The 25429-nt window shown below is 39.0% G+C and overlaps 1 protein-coding gene across 1 annotated transcript in view; it reads left to right on the forward strand.

Moving 5' to 3' along the window:
* The window catches only part of LOC124593676, a 422343-nt gene that overhangs the window by 159318 nt on the left and 237596 nt on the right, over positions 1-25429 (forward strand). The window contains exons 12-14 of the mRNA XM_047131970.1: positions 1623-1750; positions 2415-2552; positions 6224-6367. Coding sequence (XP_046987926.1) covers positions 1623-1750; positions 2415-2552; positions 6224-6367 — 410 coding nt within the window. The remainder of the gene's footprint in view (positions 1-1622; positions 1751-2414; positions 2553-6223; positions 6368-25429) is intronic.

The following is a 25429-nucleotide window of genomic DNA, read 5'->3' on the forward strand; positions in this document are numbered from 1 at the left end:
ATTTCTTCACAGGCTGTCATTTTGCTGGTGGATCACAGAGCCATGCAGTTATGGGAGGGGCAGTGATAGACAATAAGCTATGGTTACGAAGTCAACTTCTTGGCCATTGGGAGCCTCATGCCAGTCATTCCAGCATGATGAGGTGGCCTTGACCTCCCTCTGCATTGAGAAAACTGTCCCCTCACACATGGCTTTTTATTGAAGCGAGAGGGGTGTCTCCCCCCCTGTCTGTGATGCCTGTGGTGTGCAAATCAGTGTACGCTATATCTTAATTGAATAATGTATTTTGTTTTGTGACGAGCAGGCAGAAGCAAATTTAGGTTGGGACTTGCCCTCTATTTTATCTGGTGACGAGATGAGTAGGGTGAAACTTTTAAAATTTTGTGATGTGTCTGGACTCTGGCCTAAGCTTTTAGACTGGAGATTTTACTGTGTTACAAAGTGGCCGGATCACACCCTTATTTCCAGCAGTCAGCCAGCTGCAGGTGTCTACTGTCTTCTTTTAATACTTTCCACTGCATTTTCCCTTTTTTATCTTGTGATTTTTGTTGCTTTGTGTGTGTGAGTGTATCCAGTTTTTCAAGACTTCCTGTATGTTTTTATTTGCACTCCTGATTTTAGTCATTCTATCAACAATGTAGGAAAAGATAGATTATGGAGATGACATGTTAAGTTGCAGCCAGGCACAGTTAAAAGACACTGTGGTCTGTGGCTGAAAGCTTATGTGTAAGTATCTTTATAATTGTGCCTGTCTGCAACTTAACATGTCATCTTTATGGTAAGTAGCAATCTGTCTGTTCCTACATTGTTGATATTCCAATCTGGAGTTTCCATTGTTTGATTTATTCAGTTTATGGTATTCCTCCACACTTGTCCCATTGTATTTTATTGTGGGGGCTAAAGATGTTGCTGTTATGGGCCCTCAGAACTTCATCTTCATCACCACCACCATAATCATCATCACACTAAGAGAAATGTTAGTATACTAGTACAATGGGAAGGCAGAGGAATCAGAATGAGAAAAGTGACACACAAAGTAAAGAAAAATCTAGCAGAGATTGCAGCAAGGGAGTTGTGGTAATGAAGAGTTTATTGGAGGGATAGTTGTCATTTATAAAAATAAGAAAAGCTTACATTAGAGGAGAAAATTTGAGTGACACTGCCTGTGAACTAGCCTCTAAAGTCAACTACATAATGCTGAGAAGCATACTGTGCAGCTAGGTAGACCAGTTGTAAATACACTTGTGGCTTTCATGGCGAAATGAACCCTGAGCAGGATATTATGTAGATAGGGTGCTTGGCAGAATACCACTTTGGGATGCATGATTAGATGCATGGTGTTGAGTGGATGTGAGAGATATGTTTTCCACCTGTGGCTTCCAGAGAGATATGACCCATTTCATGTCATTTGTATCCCAGGAACAGTCTACTGCTCTCCTCTACAAACCCATGTAGTGGTGTGAATTAGATATTAAATTATGATTTTAAAAGTATACTTCCCTCTCTCATCTGCTTGTTTCACTGTTGAAGAGGAAGTCAATCAAAAACCAAAGAAAATTAAGAGTCTCAACGAAAATTGAGAAATGGCTGCTACAGCAAAATGTTTACTTTCATTGTTTCAGCTGCATTATGGCGCTGCTTGAGTGAACCTTCACTACTTCAAGCCCTTATATGTCGACCAATACAAGCGGGCCACCATCTGCAATTTGTTAATACACATTTGCCATACCTGGGAGAAGAAGTGTTGGAGGTAAAAATAAAAGAAAATCCTACTGGCCATTATGCACCAGCAAACTATAGCTCTTTCCAAATAGTGTTGATCTTTCAGATTGAACAAAAATACTGCAAATATTATCTCTTTTATCATGTATGCCATTTTTGAAGGTCAGAAATATTTCACAATATTTGAATATCAAAAATATTTTAAGCTTTTGAATTATTTAATGCAAAGAGAAGGCACAGAATTAAGATTTAACATTAATTAAATATTCCTCTAAAGCTCCAAATGAGTGGTCTTGGCTTTATTGAGGCATTAATGAAGTGCATGAGCTTTAAACAGAAATTCTAAGTAAGATATAAACAGAATAAAATTCAAATGCAAGAAAACATAGGACATAATCGAGGGCTGAAATGAAAATAAGTGTGTGTGTGTGTGTGTGTGTGTGTGTGTGTGTGTGTGGTGTGGTGTGTGTGTGTGTGTGTGTGTGTGTCCACACACCCGCGCATGTGTGTGCGTGCGTGCATGCGTGAGAGAGAGAGAGAGAGAGAGAGAGAGAGAGAGAGAGAGAGAGAGAGAGTGAGTGGGTTTAGGAAAGGGGGAGGTAATAGAGGAAGACAGAGAATGGAAAATAAACTCTCAAATGTTTCTTTTATTATGCTATGACAAATTGTGATGGAGTATTGTTATTTTATAGAGATTGGCTGCATTATATGATCCGTCATCACCCGTACTTTGGCCTGCTGTGACTCGACTACTATTATCCAGACAACATAAAAATTCTTGCAGCAGTTCCTACTCAGCTCAGGAATCGTTTGACATCACAGACAGTAATGTGAGTAACAGCTCCTATTTATTTCTACAATCAAGTAAAAATTAATAGTGAATACCTGTTGGTCTAAATGTTACTCAGTATTTCCTCAGTGTATCTGCACTGTGTATGTACTGTGATTGATCATTCGTCAGGTTTCTATATCTGGAATTAAAAGCTTAATTTTATTTTTCACACTGTTCAAGCCCTGTACTACAGATTATTTTGTATGCATTCCTCATGAATAAAGTGCAGTAAAATGCAGATACAAGAATGTTTTCTTTATTGAGTGTAACATTTTTCCTTTAAAGTAATGGGAGAATCCGTTGACATTATATTACATTCCTGATGTTTCCCGTCAATTCAACACTGTTTGTGTACAGTACTTCGTAATTTGTAGTACTATGAATGTGTTTGCAAACTTTTTTTTTCCCTACTGGAACACGAACAGGCTGTATGCAGTAGCACTTATTTAATTATACTGTTTATTGAAACTATACTTGTGTTAGGTGCTCAGGAGACAAGTCATATATTTTGGCATGAGACCAGTGACATAAAAAAATATCATGTTGACATAGTAATGCTGTGAAGAACTTTATTTTTTTGTGTACTTTTAGTAAACCACTATGAAGATTGCCCACAAAGGACCTTAATTTTGCCATCAGAAATGACTATGTAGTGTAGAATGAAATAAGTGAAAACATTTTTTGTTTTGTAGGAAAGTATGCTGTTTCCTGTTTTATACAAAACATCTTCTAACACACTACCTAATCAAAAGTATCTGGGCTTCCCTGTGTAATGTGAAATTAACCACTAAATGTCATGAGAGGTAGCCCCACCAGTAAGAAATGAGTGTGTTGTCCGTAGAGAAGCAGTAACATCATAATGGATTGGTCAGGAGAGCTCAGTGACTTTAAATGTGGACTAGTCGTTGGAAGTCACCTGAGTAACAAATCCATCAAGGTGATTTGAACCCTCATAGAGCTGCCGAAGTTGACTGTTGGCGATGTGACTGTGTGAAGTGGAAATGCGGAAGAACAACTACAGCTAAACCAAGGCCACGGAGGCCTCATGTATTGACAGACTGGAGGTGTTGAGCTTTGCAGAGGGTGGTTGTAAGATATTACATGAATTTAGCAAAAAGAATCACTCATGAGTTACAAAGTGCTACAAGCAGTCCTAGTAGCAATGACTGCAAGTAGGCAGTTGAAAAAAAGGGGGTACAATGGTCGAGCGGCTCCTTATAAGCCATGATAGTCGGTGCTAATAGACTCATGAGATGAGATGGTATAAAGAGCAGTGGTACTGGACAGTGGATGACTGGAAATCATGGATTTAGAGTTACAATCTGCGCTATATATTGTGGCATTCGGTGAATGCCTTGAGAACATTGTGTCATTACCTTTAATGCCAACAGTGAAGTACAGAGGAAGTTGAGTTACAGTATGGGGGTGCTTTTTATGGTTAGGATGTGACCTCTTATTGCACTGTGCCCACCTTACTTCACTTAAGAAAATGCTAAATGCAGGAGGGCATGAACACGTTTTACAGCATAGTGTACTGCATGCAGAGAGGCAGAGTTTGGAGACAGTGATTGTTTGTAACAGCACGACAATGCACTCTGTTTTAAGGGAACGTCTGCAGAGCCAACCCTCCCCTGTACTATTGTATAAAACAATCGGAAACAAAAATTCAGAGCAAGTACACTTTTCTAGCTTGTATCGTTAAGTAGGTGCATCTAATAAATAAGTCAGAAGGAAAGTCGCTCAATTCCTCCTCCTTGTTGCTGCTTGTTGAATTTGTGGCTCATTGAAGGTCATGGCACGTAGAAATATCCATTGTTATGCCGAGGCTGTAAGATCAGGTTTAGACGTTAAATCTGAACACTACTGGTTTCTGTTTGTTTCGTCTGATGTTTTATTTTCTTCACATCGTGTACAGTACTTTTTTATTTCCACATATGCTCATTGCTAACAAAATATTTCGGCCATTACCAATACCCAACTTGACAGTTCCTCAACTCACACCAACTTCCTCCAACAACCACTTACACAGCTCAACAAGAAGAAAGATGTTGCGAGAAATAGCAGCGTATTGAGTTTACACAATTTTGGTTTTACATAAAGAGATGTTAATACACAGTAAGTTCTTTTACAAATATTGTCAAGTTATTACTCAGAATAAATTACAGAATGACAATGTAATTTCAAATGTGACTACAATTTTGAATTAAATTGGAAATATGAAAAATAATCATTTTCTAAAAATAAATCTGATTTAGCTTCATGCTTTATTTCTGTTTATCAAATTTAAGATGATTCTGATTACAGCATAAAGAGTATGGTAAATGTAGAGCTACAGTTTGTCTCATTGTATTGTATTGTGGACTCATTTGTACTGGATTCTCCAAAAGTCGTCAAAAAAGAGGTGCACTTACCAGTTGCATTACACTGTGAGGCAATGGTGTGCAGACAATAACATTCCTGAAATGCCCTGGTCTGCCCAGAATTGTAACCTGAACCTAGTGGAGCACCTTTGGAACGAGTTAGAACACCAGCCTCACCTCAGACCCTAATGTCCAACATCACTTCCTTCTCTAGTTTCAGCTCTTGAAGAAAAATGGACTGCCTATCTTGCCCAGACATTCAGACACCTCTGCCCACAGCAGAGTTCAAGCTATTGTAAAAGTGAAGGATGGAGACACACCATTATCAGTGTTGGCTATTATGTGTCCAGATACTTTTGATCAGATGATGTATATGGTACTATATTATTGGAAATTCTTTAGTGGAATATAAAGAATGGAAGAAGTAAAGGTAACAGCTTGCTGTATAGTTGAGGTATTTAGTGGTTGATAGGCACATAAACAAGACTGAAAACATTGCTGGGCTTTTGAATGCTGACCTTCTTCTACATCTACATCTATACTCTGCAAACCACTGTGAAGTGTGTGACAGAGGGTATGTCCCATTGTACGAGTTACTAGGGCAGGTTTCTACTTATTCCATTTATGTATGGGGTGTGGGAAGAATGATTGTTTGAATGTCTCTGTGTGTGCTGTAATTATTCTAATCTTATCCTCATGATCCCAGTGGCTAATTAGCTCTGAACGTGGACATTGTCCAAAATCTTAGCAGTGTCTTCAGTTTGTGTGCCTCTAGACCACTCAGCAACTCAACTACGTGGTGTGCTGTTACCCTTAACTCCTACCTTTATTTATTTATAAGTTAATACTCAATGTAACATTTTCAGACACTAACAGACACCTAATTTATTTTATGGACTGGAGATATACATATTAGCCATCAGCCTAACAGCCTTTAATAACTGTTGTACAGTATGTTTCCTATGCATGAGACGTATTCAGTAACTAGCATCCATCCATTCATATATGCATAACCAGCTTATTAACATGAGACGTAATAATATATTTTGCCTACCGTAATAACAAATAGGATTGATCATGTTTAGTATGAAATAATAATTTGATTTGATTTTTTTGTGTTATGGTAATACAATTTAAAGTTTGTGTACCAGGCTCATAGGCTCGCATCTTGATTATGAGATACATCAGCAAGATTCGTAGTGTGTGTTTGTGTGTTTGTTTGTGTGTGTGTGTGTGTGTGTGTGTGTGTGTGTGTGTTTGTTTGTTTTATTGTGAAGGACAGATACTACTATTTCATGATTCATTACAGGAAGATCACAGCATACCAATACAGAAGATGATAACTGTATTTTTGATCATATTATTATACCTTGCGAAGCAACGAAACAAACATCATGTGTATTTGCCAGAGCTGATGGAGAGAATATCTCTGCATAAGGATCAGCAAACAGAGGTATGAGATTTGTAAACATCTTTTACAAAGTATGAACTATTCCCTTGGCCGTCAGTGAAGATTAATATTATACATATTTTTGTGTATTTCTATTGGTTGTCTTTGCAATTTCTTGTATTGCAGGTGGTCATTGTTGAAAGTTTTGCATCTGATCCTTTGTCCATGTGTGGATGGAGATTGAGATAAATGAAAGGGGTGATGGTAACAAGAGTGATGAGGAAGTTAGGTGATGGGGAGGGAAAGTGCTCAGATGATGTGCAGATAGAGAAGGGAACTACAGGATGAAAAAAAGCCTGGAAATGGGGGGGGGGGGGGGGGGGGGGGGGGAGGGAGGAGGTGGGGAGGTGGTGAATAGAAAAGCATAAAGTACATGAGAAGAAAGTAGATATGTAGCGTGGGAGCACTGCTATCCACTGAGTCTTTCTGTTCCACACAAAATGGTGTTGATACTGTCTTTCTTTACATCTGCATACTATTTCTCCTCTTTCATCTGAAACATACAGCTCAACACTAGTATTCAGTTCTTTTTCAAAGAATCCTGGACAAATCCCACAATGGTAATCATGGCTTGTTGAAAGAAAGCTTTTAGAAATAATGGTGTCTGAGAAGTATGGCCCAAGATTTATAATTTGAAAAGGACACTGTTAGTTGACTCATATGCCTCATTCTATTTCTTTCCTTCTTGACTCACATACCATGGATTTCATATTTTCACAATAACTTGAAATTTTCTACTTTTTCACAATAGACAGCCATAATAATAATATCTTCTCATTGTTTCACTACATAGCAATTTAATTTTAGTCTGTTTTATTATAGTGTTGTGTAAATACAGCTTCAGGTTTTCAGATATCAAAATTCATGAAAAAAAAGCTTGTGTTTTACTGCACAGCTATGGATGACTGACTCTGAGAATGACTACATATGACCCACTGTATGAAGTGCCAGGTACAAATTCTACTGGTTGAAGCTGAAAGAAGAACTGCTCTGGTGTATTTCCAAAACAAAAGATATTCGTACAAAACAACTAAATTAGTAACTGCTTGCAAACAACTTAGACTACCAGTTATGATCTGAGAACTTCAAATGCAAATTACAGACTGACCAAAATGACAATAAACTACAATGTGTTTCAGAACAGTTACGTCTCAAAATTGTGTTCCTGTTTATATATGACATAATACACCCTAAGACAAAAACAAACAAACACCATGAAGGAATTATCCGAAGAGGACAAAAATCAATAGATATAAATTACATGTACAGACAGACAAGTGATTACAGTTTCAGAAAAATTGGTTGATATATTTAAGGGAAGAGCTTCAGAAATTGGGCAAGTGAAAATGAGTTGGTCAACCTCTGGCCATTATGCAAACAGTTATTCAGTTTGTCATTGATTGATTGGGTTGTTGGATGTCTTCCTGAGCGATATCATGCCGAATTCAGTCAGTTGGCACATTAGATTATCAAAATCACAAGCAGGTTGGAAGCCCATGCTTGTAATGCTCAAAACACTCTCTATTGGTGACAAACTGGTAACATTGCTGACCAAGGTAGGGTTTGGCAAACATGAAGACATGCAGTAGAAACTCTCGCTGTCTGCCAGCAGGCATTGTCTTGCTGAAATGTATGCCATTGATGTCTTGCCGTGAAGGACAAGAAAATGAGAATAGGATATCATTGATATACCACTGTGCTGGAAGGGTGCCACAGGTGATAACCAAAGGAGTCATGCTATGAAATGAAATGGGAACCCAGACTATCACTCGTAGTTGTGCTGTATGACAGACGGCGGTCAGGTTAGAATCGCACCACTGTCCGGGGCATCTTCAGACACATCTTTGCTGGTCATAAGGGTTCATTTTGAAAGGGGACTCACCACGAAGACAATTCTACTCCAGTAAATGAGATTCCAGGCTGAAGAAGTGTCTGAAGACACCCTGGATAGGGCTGGGATACCAACCTGACTGTTGCCTGCTCTAGAGCCTGACGATCAGGAGCGCCATTTCTATTCATAGCAAAGCCCCTTCATTTGTCATTTGCAGCACCCTTAGGGCACAGTAGTGTATTGGCAATATCCTATGCCTCGTTTTGTTCCATTCAAGGCAAGTCATTATGGGCTTACACTTCAGCATGATAATGCCTTTCTGCACATGGTGAGAGTTTGTGCTGCATGTCTTCATGCTTGCCAGATCCCACCTTGGCTAGCAAGACCACTGGATCTCTCCACAGTTGAGAATGTTTGTAGAGTTGTCAACAGGGCCCTCAAATCTGTAATGTATTTAGGATGGAGGAGTAAGGAAAGATGTTTTTTTTTCTTTTTTGATAATAAAATTTATAATTTTGCAACGACTTACGGTAAACTGTACATAGCAATAGGAACTGGGAAATCATAATACCTATTAGGTCATAAATGAATGTTGAAGATTGGGCTAATTCAATTTTTTTTAATTACTTTCTTCTGTATAAGCTATTGCTGGAGCATGTTGAATGAATCCACCATGTTAATGCTCTGTAATAAAAACTACACTTTTAAAATGAAAATATAAGAGTTTATGAGCACAAAAGTTGTTCGGATAATTTCTTTATCAACCCAAAATGAGAAAAGGATTGATAGTATACAGAATTCGCAACACAACGAGGTGAAAAAGGCAATCACTAAATCTGTGTAGGAAAAATGCAAGATTTGTTTTTGCCAGACCACAATTAATTTGCAGAGACTGGAAGACTGCACAGTAAAGAACTAAAATGACAATCTTAAATTTTTCCAGAAAAATCAGCACCTAATATTGCTCAGAAAGAACAATACATACAAATATTAATACTGTATAAAAATCTTTGTAGAATATTTTCCATACTTCTTTCAGTTTCTGTAAGGGATGCCACAATACTTAACTTAATTGGTAAATAGTGCAACTTCAACATTAGAAGTGGTAACCTTATATGGAATTTGCTTATTGAATTTTGTAAATACAATTTGCTTAAACTATTGTAAAACATTTGATTGTTCACTTAATAATGATGTAAATTACCTTCGTTGTGTGATGCAAGATCATCAAGAAAATGACAATAACAAAATAAAGAAGGAAAACAAAAGCCCAGAAGGAAACTCGAAAGAAAATGAAAAACAGTGATACAAAACAGCAACAGAAAATTAATTTTGATGAAAATGAATATAGCAAGCATAGCTTAAATAATCTTACCAAGCAGTGGCAGGGGAACACGCACACAAAAGGATTTAACTTTCACAAGCCTTCAGAGCTAGTGGCTCCTTCTTCTGGTAGAAGAGTTGAAGGGAAAGGAAGAGGGGTGAAGGAAAAAGGACTCAAGAGGTTTAGGGAAAGGGGTGTAGTTCAGAAAGACTGATAGTTGGGGACTGCACAGAAAGAGATTTGAAAACCTGAGAGCTTAAAGGTGGAAGACAGAGTAATATGATAGACAGAGACTACTACTAAAATATCGTGCATGAGTTAATAAGAGTGAAAAGGTAAGTGCATTGTATGTAATAGAGGCGGGAGCTGGACATCGAAAAATAAAGTCAGAAAATGAAAGATGTAGAAAACGAAAGTGGAGTGAACAAATGAGTAGTTACTGTGAATAAATGCTGAGATGGAAAGAATTAATGTAAATTAAGGCCAGGTGGGTGGCTAGAACCAAGGAAATGTTGTAGTGCTAGTTCCCATCTGCGGAGTTCTGAGAAGCTGGTGTCTGGGGGGAAAATCCAGTTGGCACTGTGGTGAAACAGGCACCGCGGTCATGACTGTCATGTTGTACAGCATGTTCTGCAACAGAATATTATGTTTTGCCTTTATACACACTCTTCCTGTACCCCTTCATCCTGACTTTAGTCATGCTGATGTAAAAGGCTGAACAGTGTTTACTTAACAACTGGTGTATGATGTATTGTTCGCAGATGGCTCTGCCTTTAATAGTATATGTTTTGCCAGTTACAGGGATGGAATGGGTGGTGGTAGGAGGCTGCATAGGGTAAGTCTTGCAGTTGGGACGGTCACAGGGGTAGGAGCCATAGGGTAGGGAGATGGGTGCGGAAGGAGTTTAGGGTATGACAAGGATATTGCGGAGATTGGGAGGGTGACGAAAAGGTATTCCAGGTGTGATGGGCCAAGTCTCAGACAGAATGGATCTCATTTCAGGGCATGATTTTAGGAAGCCATCGTCTTGTCGAAGTAGCTGATTGATACATTCAAGACCAGAGTAACACTGGGTGACAAGTGATATGTTCCAAAATTTTTTTTGGAGGTATCAGCGGTTCTAGAGTGGATGTGATGGCCCAGAAAATCTGCTTTTGAACTAGGTTGTTGGTGGAGTATTGCTGTAAGGGACCTGCATCTGAACAAATACATTTGCCTCGAATGACAAGGCTGTATGGGAGGGAACGTTTGACGTGGGGGGGGGATGACTTCTGTCAAAATGTAAGTACTGTTGTTTGTTAGTGGGTCCGATGTGGATGAAAGTGTGTAGCTGGCCTTCATTGAGGATGAGATTAACATCAAGGAAAGTGACGTAGGATTCAGAATAGGACCATCTGAAATTTAATTGGGATAAGGTATTCCAGGAATTTTAACAGGTCTGCCTCACCATGAGTCCATACGGCAAAGATGTCATCAATATATCTAAACCAAACCAGGGGCTGAAGATTTATGGATTCCAGGAAAGCTCACTGGCATATAAGGAGCCATCCTGGTTTCCTTGGCCATACCCCTGATCTATTTGTATGTGTGCCCCTCAAAGGTGAAGTAATTGTTGGTAAGTATAAAGTTGATTAATGTGAGCAAGAAGGATGTCATAGGTTTGGAATCAGGTGGGCGTTACTGAGGAAATGTTCAGCAGCAGACTGACTGTGTACATTGGGGATGTTGGTATAGAGGGATATGGCATCAATAGTGTCAAGCAAGGTGTGTGGTGGGAGTGGAACGGGAACAAATTTGAGACAATCTAGGAAATGGTTGGTAACTTTAATATAAGAGGGAAGTCTTGTAAATGTTAAATTCTTTTGTGAGTGTGTTCCCCTGCTGCCTCTTGGCGAGTAGATTATTTATCTATACATTTACACTATATTTTCAATAACTGATTATTTTCATTGTTATAGCATAAATAATAATTAATGTAAGTGAAAAATATGTATTCAGCAAAATGGAACCAGAAGAAAGCAATGAAATGAATAGAAATATTTTTAGTAATCAGAAACGGGAAATAATATGAATGAACAAACTGAAATGACTAACACAGCTAAGCAACAAGATGGCAGCTATGTGTGCAACAGCCATGATTTAAATGTAACAGAAACTATAGATGGAAAATTTTTATTAGGAAACATTTCATTGCAGGCATTAGATGAAATGCTGACACAGTTGTTCACACAGAGTGCTTTTTCACCTAATAGCTTGGAAAGAGGCTGTGTGGCTAACTGAATTGTTCAATAGTTCGATGTTGCGAGAACAAAAAATGTTTACAGTGAAAGGGCATGACAAATGTCAACAAACAATAATTTTCACAGCTACTCAAAGAACAAAATAAAACTACTGGTAGATTAAATGAGCTGAAAAAAAAGCAAAACAATTAGCAAACTGCATGTGACATGTTAGCGCAGATAGATCTACAATTCAGGCAGATGTTTTGTTGCGACATTCAATTTGCAATGAACTCCTCGACGAATTGAAAAACTGTCAGAAGACATTGGGTTTATGAAACTATAACAAAAATGTTATGACATTGACATAAAGAAGTTGAATGACAGTGCAGAAGTGGGGCATTTAACAATGACACCATACTCATGGAAAAATTTGTACTGCAGCATCGAATGTGCAGAGATGAAATCAAAAAATGGATGTTCAAAAAGGAAAGTAAAATCGTTACCAATGTAGAGGCAGATGTCAGAGCTGCCGTACAATAAATTCATTCTGAACTGGCCACTGGCAGAGTTCATTTGAACAAAACAGCTACTGTTAACACAGGAAACGTGCAAGAGTGCTCAGCAAATGAAAGACAAAATACCTTTTCACCTCTGCAAATTCATGATGCCGCTGAGAGAGATTTCAGCATGTATAATCACAATGCCAATGGCAAAACAATGAGATACCTTGCCACACAAACCAGTACCACAATCGTAGAGGACAGGACCCTGTCTTACATTAGTATTGGCATGAGAGACTCTTCATGTATCCCCTGTCTCACATTCATAAATGCTAAAAGATCTTGAAAACTAGATTGCATTTGAATTTATGAGAGAAATTGGTCGCTATATCTGAGACAGACCTAGAGTATTTTCTCTCAGTGTTGGACTCTATAGATTACACAAATGAAGGTGACCAAGGTCAAGGAGACAGTTCGAGTGGGCACTGAAAATTCAGAGCAATGGGAACAGCCAACCTAGTAATAACAACAACAACCACGACAGCTGCAAGTGTGCATGTCATCACCAGATAACAGGCGTACATATTCGGTAATAGTCGGAAAAGTGGTGATCAAACGAGAGATAACTGTTCGTACAAGCCAAGCCAATGGGACCCACAAAATTCAAACAAAAGAGACTGATATAATGACTGGCCAGGTCCTACATACCATAGGAACCAAGTAATGTAACTGTAATGAGTACAGGCTAGTAACTGCTTGTCCAATACAAGGAAGAGAAACTAGCCAAGGGGAGCAGAATTTACATAATAACTAGGACCCAAACTGATATAGCAGAGAGCACGCAGTGCGTATAGTTGTCGTGGTAGAATTAATGTTGCTATTCCAACATCACCACCAGAAAACAGCAATCAGCTGCATTTGTTCCCTTGACTATCAATGAAGGAGACAGTGTGTCATGCAACACTGAAACAAGTATTTTTTATGTCACAATAAAGACGAAGACATGAGGGACGCAATACACAGACAATGTACAGATGTAAATATTGGTTTTAAGATTAGGAATAAAAAAGATAGGAACAGAAAAAATGATAAGGATATAACTAACTAACTACGTTTACTAAGTGCAGAGTGTGACTGTTTACAAAAGAACTGTTATACAGTAACCCAAGGTATACTAAATTCTTATCATAATGGCTTAGAAGAGAACTATTCTACATGAAATCTGAACTATGCTAGATTACAAGACGCCCAAATCTGTATAACGTATAAATAGTTACAAAATCTTTATAAGCAACAAGAAGTACCACGCCAAAACATGACTAGTATAAAGACCACTATGAATACAGCATGTGTAATACTGTAGAAGCAATTTAATTTACTGAATAAAATCATCAGAATGTAAGTATAGTAATGAAGAATATGACATGTTGGACAGTATAAGCCTACAACATGAAGACCAACGCAAGAGCTCACTAATATCAGTTTCGAAGGAGTAAGTAGAGTTTTAGTACTGGTGGGGACTCTGCGAGACACTTGTGATATTTCAGGAGTATGAGAAGGAACACTTTGTAAGCTACTCTGCTCAAAAATGTTCGAAGTATGCTTGTTATGCTGGCTGACCTATGGTTAGTTAAGAACTTAGTAGTTGTTTTATATAAAGATAAGGGGTTTAAGTGAATGATTCAAATCCACACCTCAATTAATAGAGGAAAATAAATATAAGTGTGATGGTAGGTACCAGGAGGACCTCACTGACAAGAAATGTAGTTACGTATGAATGTGTGTGGGAATGAATGCAGAGTGGAACAGTGAAGTATTTATGAATACTAATTACCGAGTATGATACAGTAACAATAATTATAAGTAGCCATCTGAGATTGTTTGCAGATGATGCTGTCATATACCATCTTGTAAAGTCATCAGATGATTAACATGACTTGCAAAATGATTTAGATAAGATATCTGTATCATGCAAAAAGTGGCAGTTGACCTTGTATAAGGAAAAGTGCGAAGTTACTCACATGAGTACTAAAAGAAACCAGGTAAATTTCGATTACGCGATATGTCACACAAATCTGAAGGCTGTAAATTCAACTAAATACTTAGGAATTACAATTACAAATAACCTAAATTGGAATGATCACATATATAATATTGTGGGTAGAGCAAGCCGAAGACTGCAATTCATCGGCAGAACACTTAGAAGGTGCAACAGGTCTACTAAAGAGACTGCTTACACCACGCTTGTGCACCCTATTCTGAAGTATTGCTGTGTGGTGTGGGATCCGCATCAGGTGGGACTAACGGATGACATCAATAAAGTACACAGAAGGGCAGCTCATTTTGTATTATCGCGAAATAAGGGAGATAGTGTCACAGACGTGATACGTGAATTGGAGTGGCAATCGTTAAAACAAAGGTGTTTTTCGTTGTGATGAGATCTTCTCATGAAATTTCAATCACCAGTTTTCTCCTCCTTTTGCGAAAACATCACAATAAAATAAATGAAATCAGGGCTCGCACAGAATAATTTAAGCGCTTGTTTTTCCTGCGCGCTGTTCGAGAGTGGAACGGTAGAGAGACAGCTTGAAGATGGTTCATTGAACCCTCTGCCAGGCACTTTATTGTGAATAGCAGAGTAATCACGTAGATGTAGAGGGATAATTATAATGAGAGAGTGAGAACTTGGTGATATAAGAAATGATACACACAGTAGGTCACATAAACATTGAGCTGTTAATCACTTGGTAACATTCATTTCACAGGTCAGAGTAGAAAATATTTCACTACTCAGAGCAATGCCAGTTCTCTCCCCCCTCACAGATATGATCATGTGCATATTTATATAATGCACTACAAAAATCACCTATGAACATTGAAGGAATTACGTGAAATACATTCTTTTCTTGCACTGTTTTGTTACATTATGCGAGTTCAAATATTGTGAAAAGTCATTGTATGAAATTATTGTGGTGACAGTATTGTCACACATAGATTCACTACAAAAATGAATTACAGATTTGCTTTAAGACAACTTTCCATATAAGTGATGGTGTTAAAGGGGGATGTAACAGAAAATGTAAACGTTTATTTAAAAAATCATTACAGCCAAATTTATTAATGCACAAATCTAAAATTTTGCATGTGTAAAGCAAAAGAGCTGTGTTTTAACGGAAAAATATAATAAAATAGGCAGGATTAACATATTGGCATAAATTTGAATTCTTAATTTTTTATTGTCTTTTTTGTAAAAAGCATAACTCAAATTCTAATTATGCAATTAATCTGAAAATATTATTGTAGTGTCCTGAGAAGATTATAACACCATAGAACTACAGTTATTAATTTATGGAACAAATTGTATCATTAACAGAGTTTTCAATTTTGCACATCCAAAATTAACTTTTTTTTCTACATACAATCATCTAATAATCAGAATATAATTGCACAATCCTGTAGTTTTTAGTTACAGGGAGACAGCAACACATTGCAAACAGTTCCTGAAATATTCATTGAATTAGTGCATGTACTTTTTGCAAAAAAAGCTTCTAAGAATGTGAAAAATGTAAAACAGGAAAAATGAGGTTCAAAGATTTTCTTCTCATACTTCTACATCTAATAAGTGTACCTCAATTTTAAAATCTTCCATACTGATACTCCTCATCCTCCAGGTTTCTCTTCTCTCCTCTTCAAATATGCCTGGCCTGTATTTGCAGGTAAGACACTGATCTGTTAGCTTTCCTGATCCTACTCTCATTGATGGTGTAAAATGCTTTTGTTATAAACACACCAGGATCTATATCAACTCTCTTCAGTACTTCAATTCTGCCATTATTTATGTTATTGTAACATAAAACTGCATCATATACACGTATTGTGAGTACTTCAAGTCCACAGAATGTCCTTCTTAAGCATGTAATCCAAATTAAATTATTGAAGCTTTCATTTGCATTTTGTATCTTTCTGTGAAGTCTATGTGAATACGTCTCATTTATGTTGATGAACTTACACCAATCGTCTTTCAGACGCAGGTTGGGCATTGGTGTTTGGTCAGTGGATTGTATTGTATTGTATTGTATGGAACTGGTGACCTAGAAATGATGGAGAGGCTTCGTCCCCGCCATAGCCCTCAGTGCTCAGTGGTTCACAACCCCACAACTTGCTACAGCAGTCCACTCAACCAACTGCAGCCCTACACCGAACCCAAGGTTGTTGTGTGGTTCGGCCCCCAGAGGACCCCCCTCCACCCCGGGAACATCTCACACCAGATGTGTAAACCCAGTGTTTGCGTGGTAGAGTAGTTACGGTGTACGCATACGTGGAGATAGTGTTTGCGCAGCAATCGCCGACATGGTGTAACTGAAGCAGAATAAGGGGAACCAGCTCACAATCGCCGAGGCAGATGGAAAACCGCCTTAAAAACCATTCACAGACTGGCCGGCACAGCGGACCTCGGTACTAATCCGCTGGGCAGATTCATGCCAAGGACCACCATGCCTTCCCACCCAGAAAGCTGTGCATTAGACTGCACAGCTAATCGACCGGGCTGGTCAGTGGATAGTTTGTGGGAAAAAATTGCCCACACAGCACGCCTCATTGCCTCTAAATTATGCGTGTTTTTCCTGATAGCTCTCCCATAAAATAACTGAAGAGAATCATTTTCTTTCAGAGTAAGCCTGTCTTTTCCTCCTAGTGGTTTTCCATCCTCAAGTACTTCACCTTTCTTCTCTTTCAGGAAGTGATGAAGCCTGCCACCAAGCCTCTTTTGGATGTGACCAGCACATTCCAACTTTTCTATTGTTGCATTGTATGAATTTTTATCTGTTGCAGTTTTGAATGAGGAGGAGTCCCCATCACAAAGATATTTAGTATATCAAACACCATACTGGTCCTCAGATCTGTAGAACATCCTCACAACTGCAGCAGCCTCCATGCCCCCACTTGAGCTGCTTTAATTTTTAGAGCATGCTTCTGCATCCTTTCTTGCCACAGTTTCTCACTATCTTCATTGTTGGACATTTTCTTTGTTGCACACTGGTGGCAGTATTTAGACATTATTTCTAGATCTAAAACTTTACTGAGTCAATTCCAATAACAGATGCAACTCCACTCAGAGATGTGTGACCCCTTTTCATCCAGATCCCATCTTCAGACTCGCACAGTTCAGTAACATTTGTGGGAGATTCACTGTCATGAACGTGTACCCCAGGATCTATTTCCTTTTTGGTTTATTTCCACCAACTCCTGTACTGCTTTCGTCATAGAAACTTTGGCAGTATCGCATACAGCATCAGACATTTCTTCATGTATTTTTTCAAACCTTGCACAAAACACATGTTCAGAAAACCACACAATAAATTACTTCCTTCCCTGCCCTATCCAAGACATCTCAGAGCATATGCTAACCTAAGATTGCTTTCATAGGTACCAGTGTCAGTTTTTTTGGAGGAGGAAAATGAAATTCATAGCCACATGAATTGTTCGTAGTAATTGACGGAAAGTCATTGAGTAAAACAGAAGTGATTTCTGGCATTCCCCAAGGTATTGTTATAGGCCCTTTGCTGTCCTTATCTATATAAACGATTTGGAAGCCAATCTGAACAGCCGTCTTCAGTTGTTTGCAGATGACGCTGTGGTTTATTGACTAATAAAGTCATCAGAAGATCAAAACAAACTGCAAAACGATTTAGAAAAAATATCTGAACGGTGCGAAAAGTAGCAGTTGACCCTGAATAACGAAAAGTGTGAGGTCATCCACACGAATGCTAAAAAGAACTCATTAAACTTCGGTTACATGATAAATCAGTCTAATATAAATCCGTAAATTCAACTAAATACCTAGGTATTACAATTACGGACAACTTAAATTGGAAGGAACACATAGAAAATGTTGTGGAGAAGGCTAACCAAAGACTGCGTTTTATTGGCAGGACACTTAGAAAATGTAACAGACCTGCTAAGGAGACTGCCTACACTACGCTTGTTCGTCCTCTTTTAGAATACTGCTGCACGGTGTGGGATCCTTACCAGGTAGGACTGATGGAGTACATCGGAAAAGTTCAAAGAAAGGCACCATGTTTTGTATTATTGCGAAATATGAGAGAGAGTGTCACAGAAATGATACAGGATTTGGGCTGGAAATTGTTAAAAGAAAGGCGTTTTTTGTTGCGATGGAATCTTCTCACGAAATTCCAATCACCAACTTTCACCTCCAAATGCTAAAATATTTTGTTGACACCAACCTGCAAAGGGAGGAATGATCACCACGGTAAAATAAGGGAAATCAGAGCTCGCACAGAAAGATATAGGTGTTCATTCTTTCCATGTGCTATACCAGATTGGAATAATAGAGAATTGTGAAGGTGGTTCGATGAACCCTCTGCCAGGCACTTAAATGTGATTTGCAGAGTATCCTTGTAGATGTAGATGTAGAATTACAAATTAATTTAAAATCACAAGCTATTCCCACTCTTGTTTCTTCAACAACAATAATGCATTCCGCATTTTTAGAGCTAACACATGAACATGAAAACTTTAAAGCCTGACAGAGAAGCTCTAAATCAATAAGTCTGAATCCAGTAGACTCCATCTCTTAACATCATTCATGCACCTGTACAATACTCCTGTCCCAAGTTTCGATGCTGATGTTGAGAGCTTATGTTCTTCATTTCAAGCTGCTTCCTCTTTTATGTTGGTAAACCAATTTCCATGAAACTTCCATTTCCTAAACACAGTTTTTCCACCACCCATTATGCATAACTCTTGACTTCCACATAAAGGTTTGTGAATTCAACCTTCCACCCATTAATATGTGTTAGTATTGTCAAACTGTAAATAAACCACATGCAAGAAAGTTTTCAGGCAAAGATGTAGATGTCAGCCAGAGATATAGATGTCAGCCAGAGATATAGACGTCAGCCAGAGATATAGACGTCAGCCAGAGATATAGATGTCAGCCAGAGATATAGATGTCAGCCAGAGATATAGATGTCAGCCAAAGATATCAAAAGAAAATAGCCTAACACACTGACAAAAATTCCTCTGAAGCAAGTAGTTTTCCAAATGTCGGAAAAGGTGGGAGTGGCCACCTGTGCAGCGTTAATGAGTTTAATAATGTAAAGGCATTTCTAAAGCTGCTATCATGATAAAATTCACAAACAACATATATTAAACTGTATAGATCAAGAAAAAAACATTTTCGAAAAATCGGTTTTTTGGGCCAAAATCCATTACATACCCCCTTAACTCTGTAATATTTGTAGTAATAGTTAAGGTAAAAAGGACGTAAGACAAATATTCACATGCATCAGTATAAAGAAATAATAATAAATATTTCTGCATATACATGAGGAACAATGAAATGATAATGATGTGAATCATGTCACTTTGTAAGTAGAAAACATGAGGCAGTGACAAAACAGCTTGAAAGCTCCTGTGTATGAAACCCCAGTAAAAGATGTTCAGAGTCTCTGTGCTCTTATTATGGAAGCCTGTAAAATCATACGCATTATTCCAGGGATACATCAGCGCATCCAAGATTCACTATAACGGCATGTTGATGCTTGTATCAGTGCCCACAGAGGGCAGATTGAACATTTCCTGTGAGGAAGAGTTGCATGTGGTAAGCTGGTGTGTTCTGTTTGTGTGTGTTTCCCATTATTTATGAGTTGCAGAAAATTACTTCCAACATGGAAATAAAGCATTTCCAGACCCATGTTCATATAACATAATTTCTTCGTCTACATCTGAGGAATGTGTCCTGCAATTTGTGTCATGCATTTTTGTTACAACCTGCATAGTAGTATATGTATTGTAATAAAGATGTACGAGAATTTTATTTTAATGTTTTTTATGTGAAATATGTGTGAAGGTGGATAAAAAAAATAAAGTGTGACGTGATTGCCTAACTATCAAAACAGTGACATGATTTGCAGCGAGCATTTACAGTTATCGTACTTATAATGTGATAAATGATTTAAATTATGGAGCACGTATTTCAGTAATACTATCCTCCAATGAGGAGGCACTGTTAAGAAGAAGAAGAAGAAAAAGAAGAAATATGTATCATAATCAAGTGAGGACGTGACAACAGTATAGCAGCTGGTGGTATAACTGGCTATTGGAGTGCAGTGTCAAATTGTGCAATACTGGATTACTGGTAGATATGGTGAAAGCACATAATTATGTTAGAAAAGGAGAAAGTATGAAAATAAAAGTGAACATAGATTAGAAGAATATGTTTTTCATTAGAAAAGAAATACAGCATTAGCGGCAGAACAAAACGAGGTATTGGGACTGAAGGGAAACAAATCATAAAAAATTACCATAACATGCATTCCAGAATTGAAATAATAAACAAATAATCTGTAAGGCAGCCACTCACCTGTAGTTGATTGACACATTGTGCATGTTGTTATGGTCCTAAGTCCAAAGATTGGTTTTATGCAGCTCTCCATGGTAGTCTATCTTCTGCAACTTATGTCCATTTGAAAATGATTAGTGTGTTCATTCTTGGTCTCCTCCTAGAATCTCCCCCCCCCCCCCCCCTTCCCCCCTCCCCACTTCCCACCAACACCATATTGACAGTTCTTTGATACCTCAGAATGTGTCCTATCAGCTGAAATTTTATTTGGTCAGTTCAATCCATACATTTCTTTTCTCTACAATTCAATTCAGTATCATCTCATTAGTTTGTGATCTGTCCCTCTAATCTTCAACATTCTTCTTTAGTACCGCATTTCAAGATCTTTTATTCTCTTCTTGTGTGAAATGCTTATTGTACACCTGTCACTTCTGTACAAAGCCACACATCAGATATATACCTTCAGAAAATACTTCCTAACACTTAAATTTACATTTGATGTTAATAAATTCCTTGTCTTCAGTAATTCTTTCCAGACTGCATTTTATAATGTCTCTACTAAGTAGAGTTAGTTTTCTGTGCAAATTGCAAAACTGGCATACTACTTTTATTATCTCATTTCTTAATTTAACCCCTACAGAAATGCCAGATTTAATTCATCACCATTCCATTACCATTGTTTTAATTTTGTTGATGCTCACCTTATAATCTCTTTTCAAGACACAATCCCTTCCACTCAGCTACTCTTCCAAGTCCGTTGCTGTCTTACAGAATTACAATCTCATTGGCAAACCTCAAAGATTTTATTTCTGCTCCCTGAATTTTAATTCCTCTTCCAAATTTTTGTTTGGTTTGCTTTACTGCTTACTCAGCGTACAGGCTGTTTACTGCTCACTCAGCGTACAGGCTGAACAATGTTGGGGATAGGCTACAGCTCTGTTTCACTTCCTTCTCAACCACTGCTTCCCTTTCATGCCCATTGAGTCTTATAACTGCTGTACAGCTTCTGTGCAAATTGTTTATATCCGTTTGTTCCCTGTATTTTACTGCTGCTTCCTTCAGAATTTCAAATAGTGCATTTCAGTCAACATTGCCTAAAGCTATCTCTAAGTCTACAAATTTTATAAATGTAGGTTTGCACCTCTGTAACCTAACTTCTAAAATAAATCATAGGGCCAGTATTTCCTACATTTCTCTGGAACCCAAACTGATCTTCCCTGTCGCTGGCTTCTACCAGTTTCTCCATTCTTCTGTAAATAATTTGTAGCAGTATTTTGCAGTCATTACTTATTAAATTGGTGGTTCACTAATTTTTGCACTTGTCAGCATCTGCTTTCTTTGGAATTGGAATTGTTTGTAAAGTGTGAGACTATTTCACAAGTCTCATATTTTTTGCACACTAGGTGGAATAATTTTTTCTTGTCTGGCTCTTTCGAGGATCTCAACAATTGTGAGGGAATGCTGTCTGCTCCAGGGGACTTAGGTTTTTCTGTGCTCTGTCACATTCTTCTCACAGTACCATACCTTTTCTCTTATCTTCGTCTGCTCCCTCTACCTTTCTGTAATATTGTTCACATTGACACCACAGTCAACTACAAACCAAAGGCTGTGTCATCAGTGAAGTACAGCAAGAACACTGAAGACACATTTGTGACTGACACCAACATACAGCTGCAACAGAAAAGAACTGAACTCCTGTATGGAGAGTGGAGCTATTTATACAAACACTGAATATTCCAGAATATCAAAACATTACAAACATAACATATGTCAAGAACATTCCAGAAATGATAAATATGAAATAAGAAATAATTGTTGGTGGTTGGGCTTGAACTGATAACATGCAGCACGCCAGCTAACACTGCTAATCTGTACACCATACTGCATACTCACAGATTGTGGGATTACGCCTTCTCTTGGAGAAGTAGTGACGTGGTATTTTACAAATTCTCATTTGAAGCCATCGACAGCATCCTGGATCTAATCTTCTCAATGGTCCTCTGTGATATGCCACTGACACCATACTGCATATTCACAGATTGTGCCATTACGCCTTCTCTTGGAGAAGTAGTGACGTGGTATTTTACAAATTCTCATTTGAAGCCATCGACAGCATCCTGGATCTAATCTTCTCAATGGTCCTCTGCAATATGCCACTGACAGGTCCTTGCATTCTCATTGTGCTGTTACACTATTGCCTTCAAGCTCTTTTCATTTACGAAACCTCTTTATATACTTCTACCATCTTTCATCTTCGCTTCTTCATTTAGAACTGATTAGCCATCTGAGCACCTGATATTATCCAAATTGCATCTCTGTTTCTCCAAAGGTCTCTTTGTATCTTTCGGCAAGTTATACATGCTTCTCCAGCCTTGCTGTTGTGCTTTAGACAGTCCTACTTAACAATTTTGTACTTCCTGCCAATCTCATTTTTTAGACTTCTGTATTTTCCTTCACCTGCCTAGTTTGCTGCATTTTATATGGCCTGAGCTCCCAGTTGGTGCACATCGACAGTGCAGAAAGTGACGTATATAGCTTCTTCTCTGTGTTTACTTCGTAGATTCTTACTTAAATTGTGTGTGAGTTTCGTATAGGAGGCGTAATTTCGAGTTTTAGTTACTGTAATCGTAAATTCAGGCAGATTGTAGTGCAGTCGCTAGGCATTTGTACAGGTTAGTTCATACATTCTTTGCATGTTTCCCTTGCGTTATCTAGGCACGGACTCGAGTTTCAGTAACTGTTGTTCAACATCGACTAGAATGGACAGAGACTGTGATTGTTGTGTTTGGATGAGGGCTGAGTTGGCATCCCTTTGCTCACAGCTGCAAACGGCGCTGACTTCGGTCGCGCAGCTTGAGGTTGTTGCCAATGGGCACCACTGTGGGGAGCCGGACTTGGGTATCACGGGGATGTCAACCTCGTCCCGTCTGTCCCCAGATCGGTCTGCCGCTGTGGTTGCCCCCGTTGTTGCCCGCAGTGGGGCTGAGCCCTCACCTGTGGTTGATTGGGAGGTCGTTCCAAGGCGTGGCAGGCAGCGAAAGATGTCCCCGGAGGCTGATCAGAAAGCCTTCCCGGTGTGTCTGACAAACAAGTTTCAGGTACTGTCTCCGGCTGAGCCAGATGCAGCTGCCTGCCCTGTTTCAGAGGATGATTCTCAGCCTTCAAGATCCGGGCAATCACAGAGGGTGGGCTTATTGGTAGTTGGGAGCTCCAATGTTAGGCGCGTAATGGGGCCCCTTAGGGATATGGCGGCCAAGGAGGGGAAGAAATCCAGCGTGCACTCCGTGTGCATTCTGGGTGGAGTCGTTCCTGATGTGGAAAGGGTCCTTCCGGATGCCATGAAGAGCACAGGGTGCAGCCAGCTGCAGGTGGTGGCACATGTTGGCACTAATAACATGTGTCGCTTTGGATCTGAGGAAATTCTCTCTGGATTCCAGCGGCTGTCTGATTTGGTGAAGGCTGCCAGTCTTGCTTACGAGATGAAGGCAGAGCTCACCATCTGCAGCATCGTTGACAGAACCGACTGCGGACCTTTGGTGCAGAGCCGAGTGGAGGGTCTGAATCAGAGGCTCAGACAGTTTTGCAACCGTGTTGGCTGCAGATTCCTTGACTTGCGCCTTAGGGTGGTGGGGTTTCGGGTTCCGCTGAATAGGTCAGGAGTTCGCTACACTCAGCTGGCGGCTACACGGGTAGCGGAGGCTGTGTGGCGTGGACTGGGCAGTTTTTTAGGTTAGAAGGCCTCGGGAAAGTATGGGATGGGCTGCAATCTCAAAGGGTGCATGGCAAATATAGGATGGGCTTGGATCAAGGAACAGTCGGAATTGTAGTTGTAAATTGTTGTAGTTGTGCTGGGAAAGTCCCTGAGCTTCAAGTGCTAATAGAAAGCACAGAAGCTGAAATTGTTATAGGTACAGAAAGCTGGCTAAAGCCTGAAATAAGTTCTGCAGAAATTTTTACGAAATTTCAGACGGTGTTCAGGAAAGATAGATTAGGCAGAATTGGTGGTGGAGTGTTTGTGTCTGTCAGTAGTGGTTTATCTTGTAGTGAAGTCGAAGTAGATACTCTGTGCGAATTGGTATGGGTGGAGGTTATACTTAACAGCCGAACTAAGTTAATAATTGGCTCCTTCTACCGACCCCCAGACTCCGATGATATAGTTGCTGAACAGTTCAGAGAAAATTTGAGTCTCGTAACAAATAAATACACCACTCATACGGTTATAGTTGGTGGGGACTTCAACCTTCCCTCGATGTGTTGGCAAAAATACTTGTTCAAAACCTGTGGTAGGCAGAAAACATCTTCCGATATTGTCCTAAATGCTTTCTCCGAAAATTATTTCGAGCAGTTAGTCCACGAACCCATGCGAATTATAAATGGTTGCGAAAACACACTTGACCTGTTAGCCACAAACAATCCAGAGCTGATAGAGAGCATCATGACTGATACAGGGATTAGTGATCACAAGGTCATTGTAGCTAGGCTCAATACCGTTTCTTCCAAATCCACCAGAAACAAACGCAAAATAATTTTATTTAAAAAAGCGAATAAAGTGTCACTAGAAGCCTTCCTAAGAGACAATCTCCATTCCTTCCAAACTGACTATGCAAATGTAGACGAGATGTGGCTCAAATTCAAAGATATAGTAGCAACAGCAATTGAGAGATTCATACCTCATAAATTGGTAAGAGATGGAACTGATCCCCCATGGTACACAAAACAGGTCCGAACGCTGTTGCAGAGGCAACGGAAAAAGCATGCGAAGTTCAGAAGAACGCGAAATCCTGAAGATTGGCTCAAATTTACAGACGCTCGAAATTTGGCACAGA

This window comes from Schistocerca americana, chromosome 2, assembly GCF_021461395.2.
Source record: "Schistocerca americana isolate TAMUIC-IGC-003095 chromosome 2, iqSchAmer2.1, whole genome shotgun sequence".
NCBI lineage: Eukaryota > Metazoa > Arthropoda > Insecta > Orthoptera > Acrididae > Schistocerca > Schistocerca americana.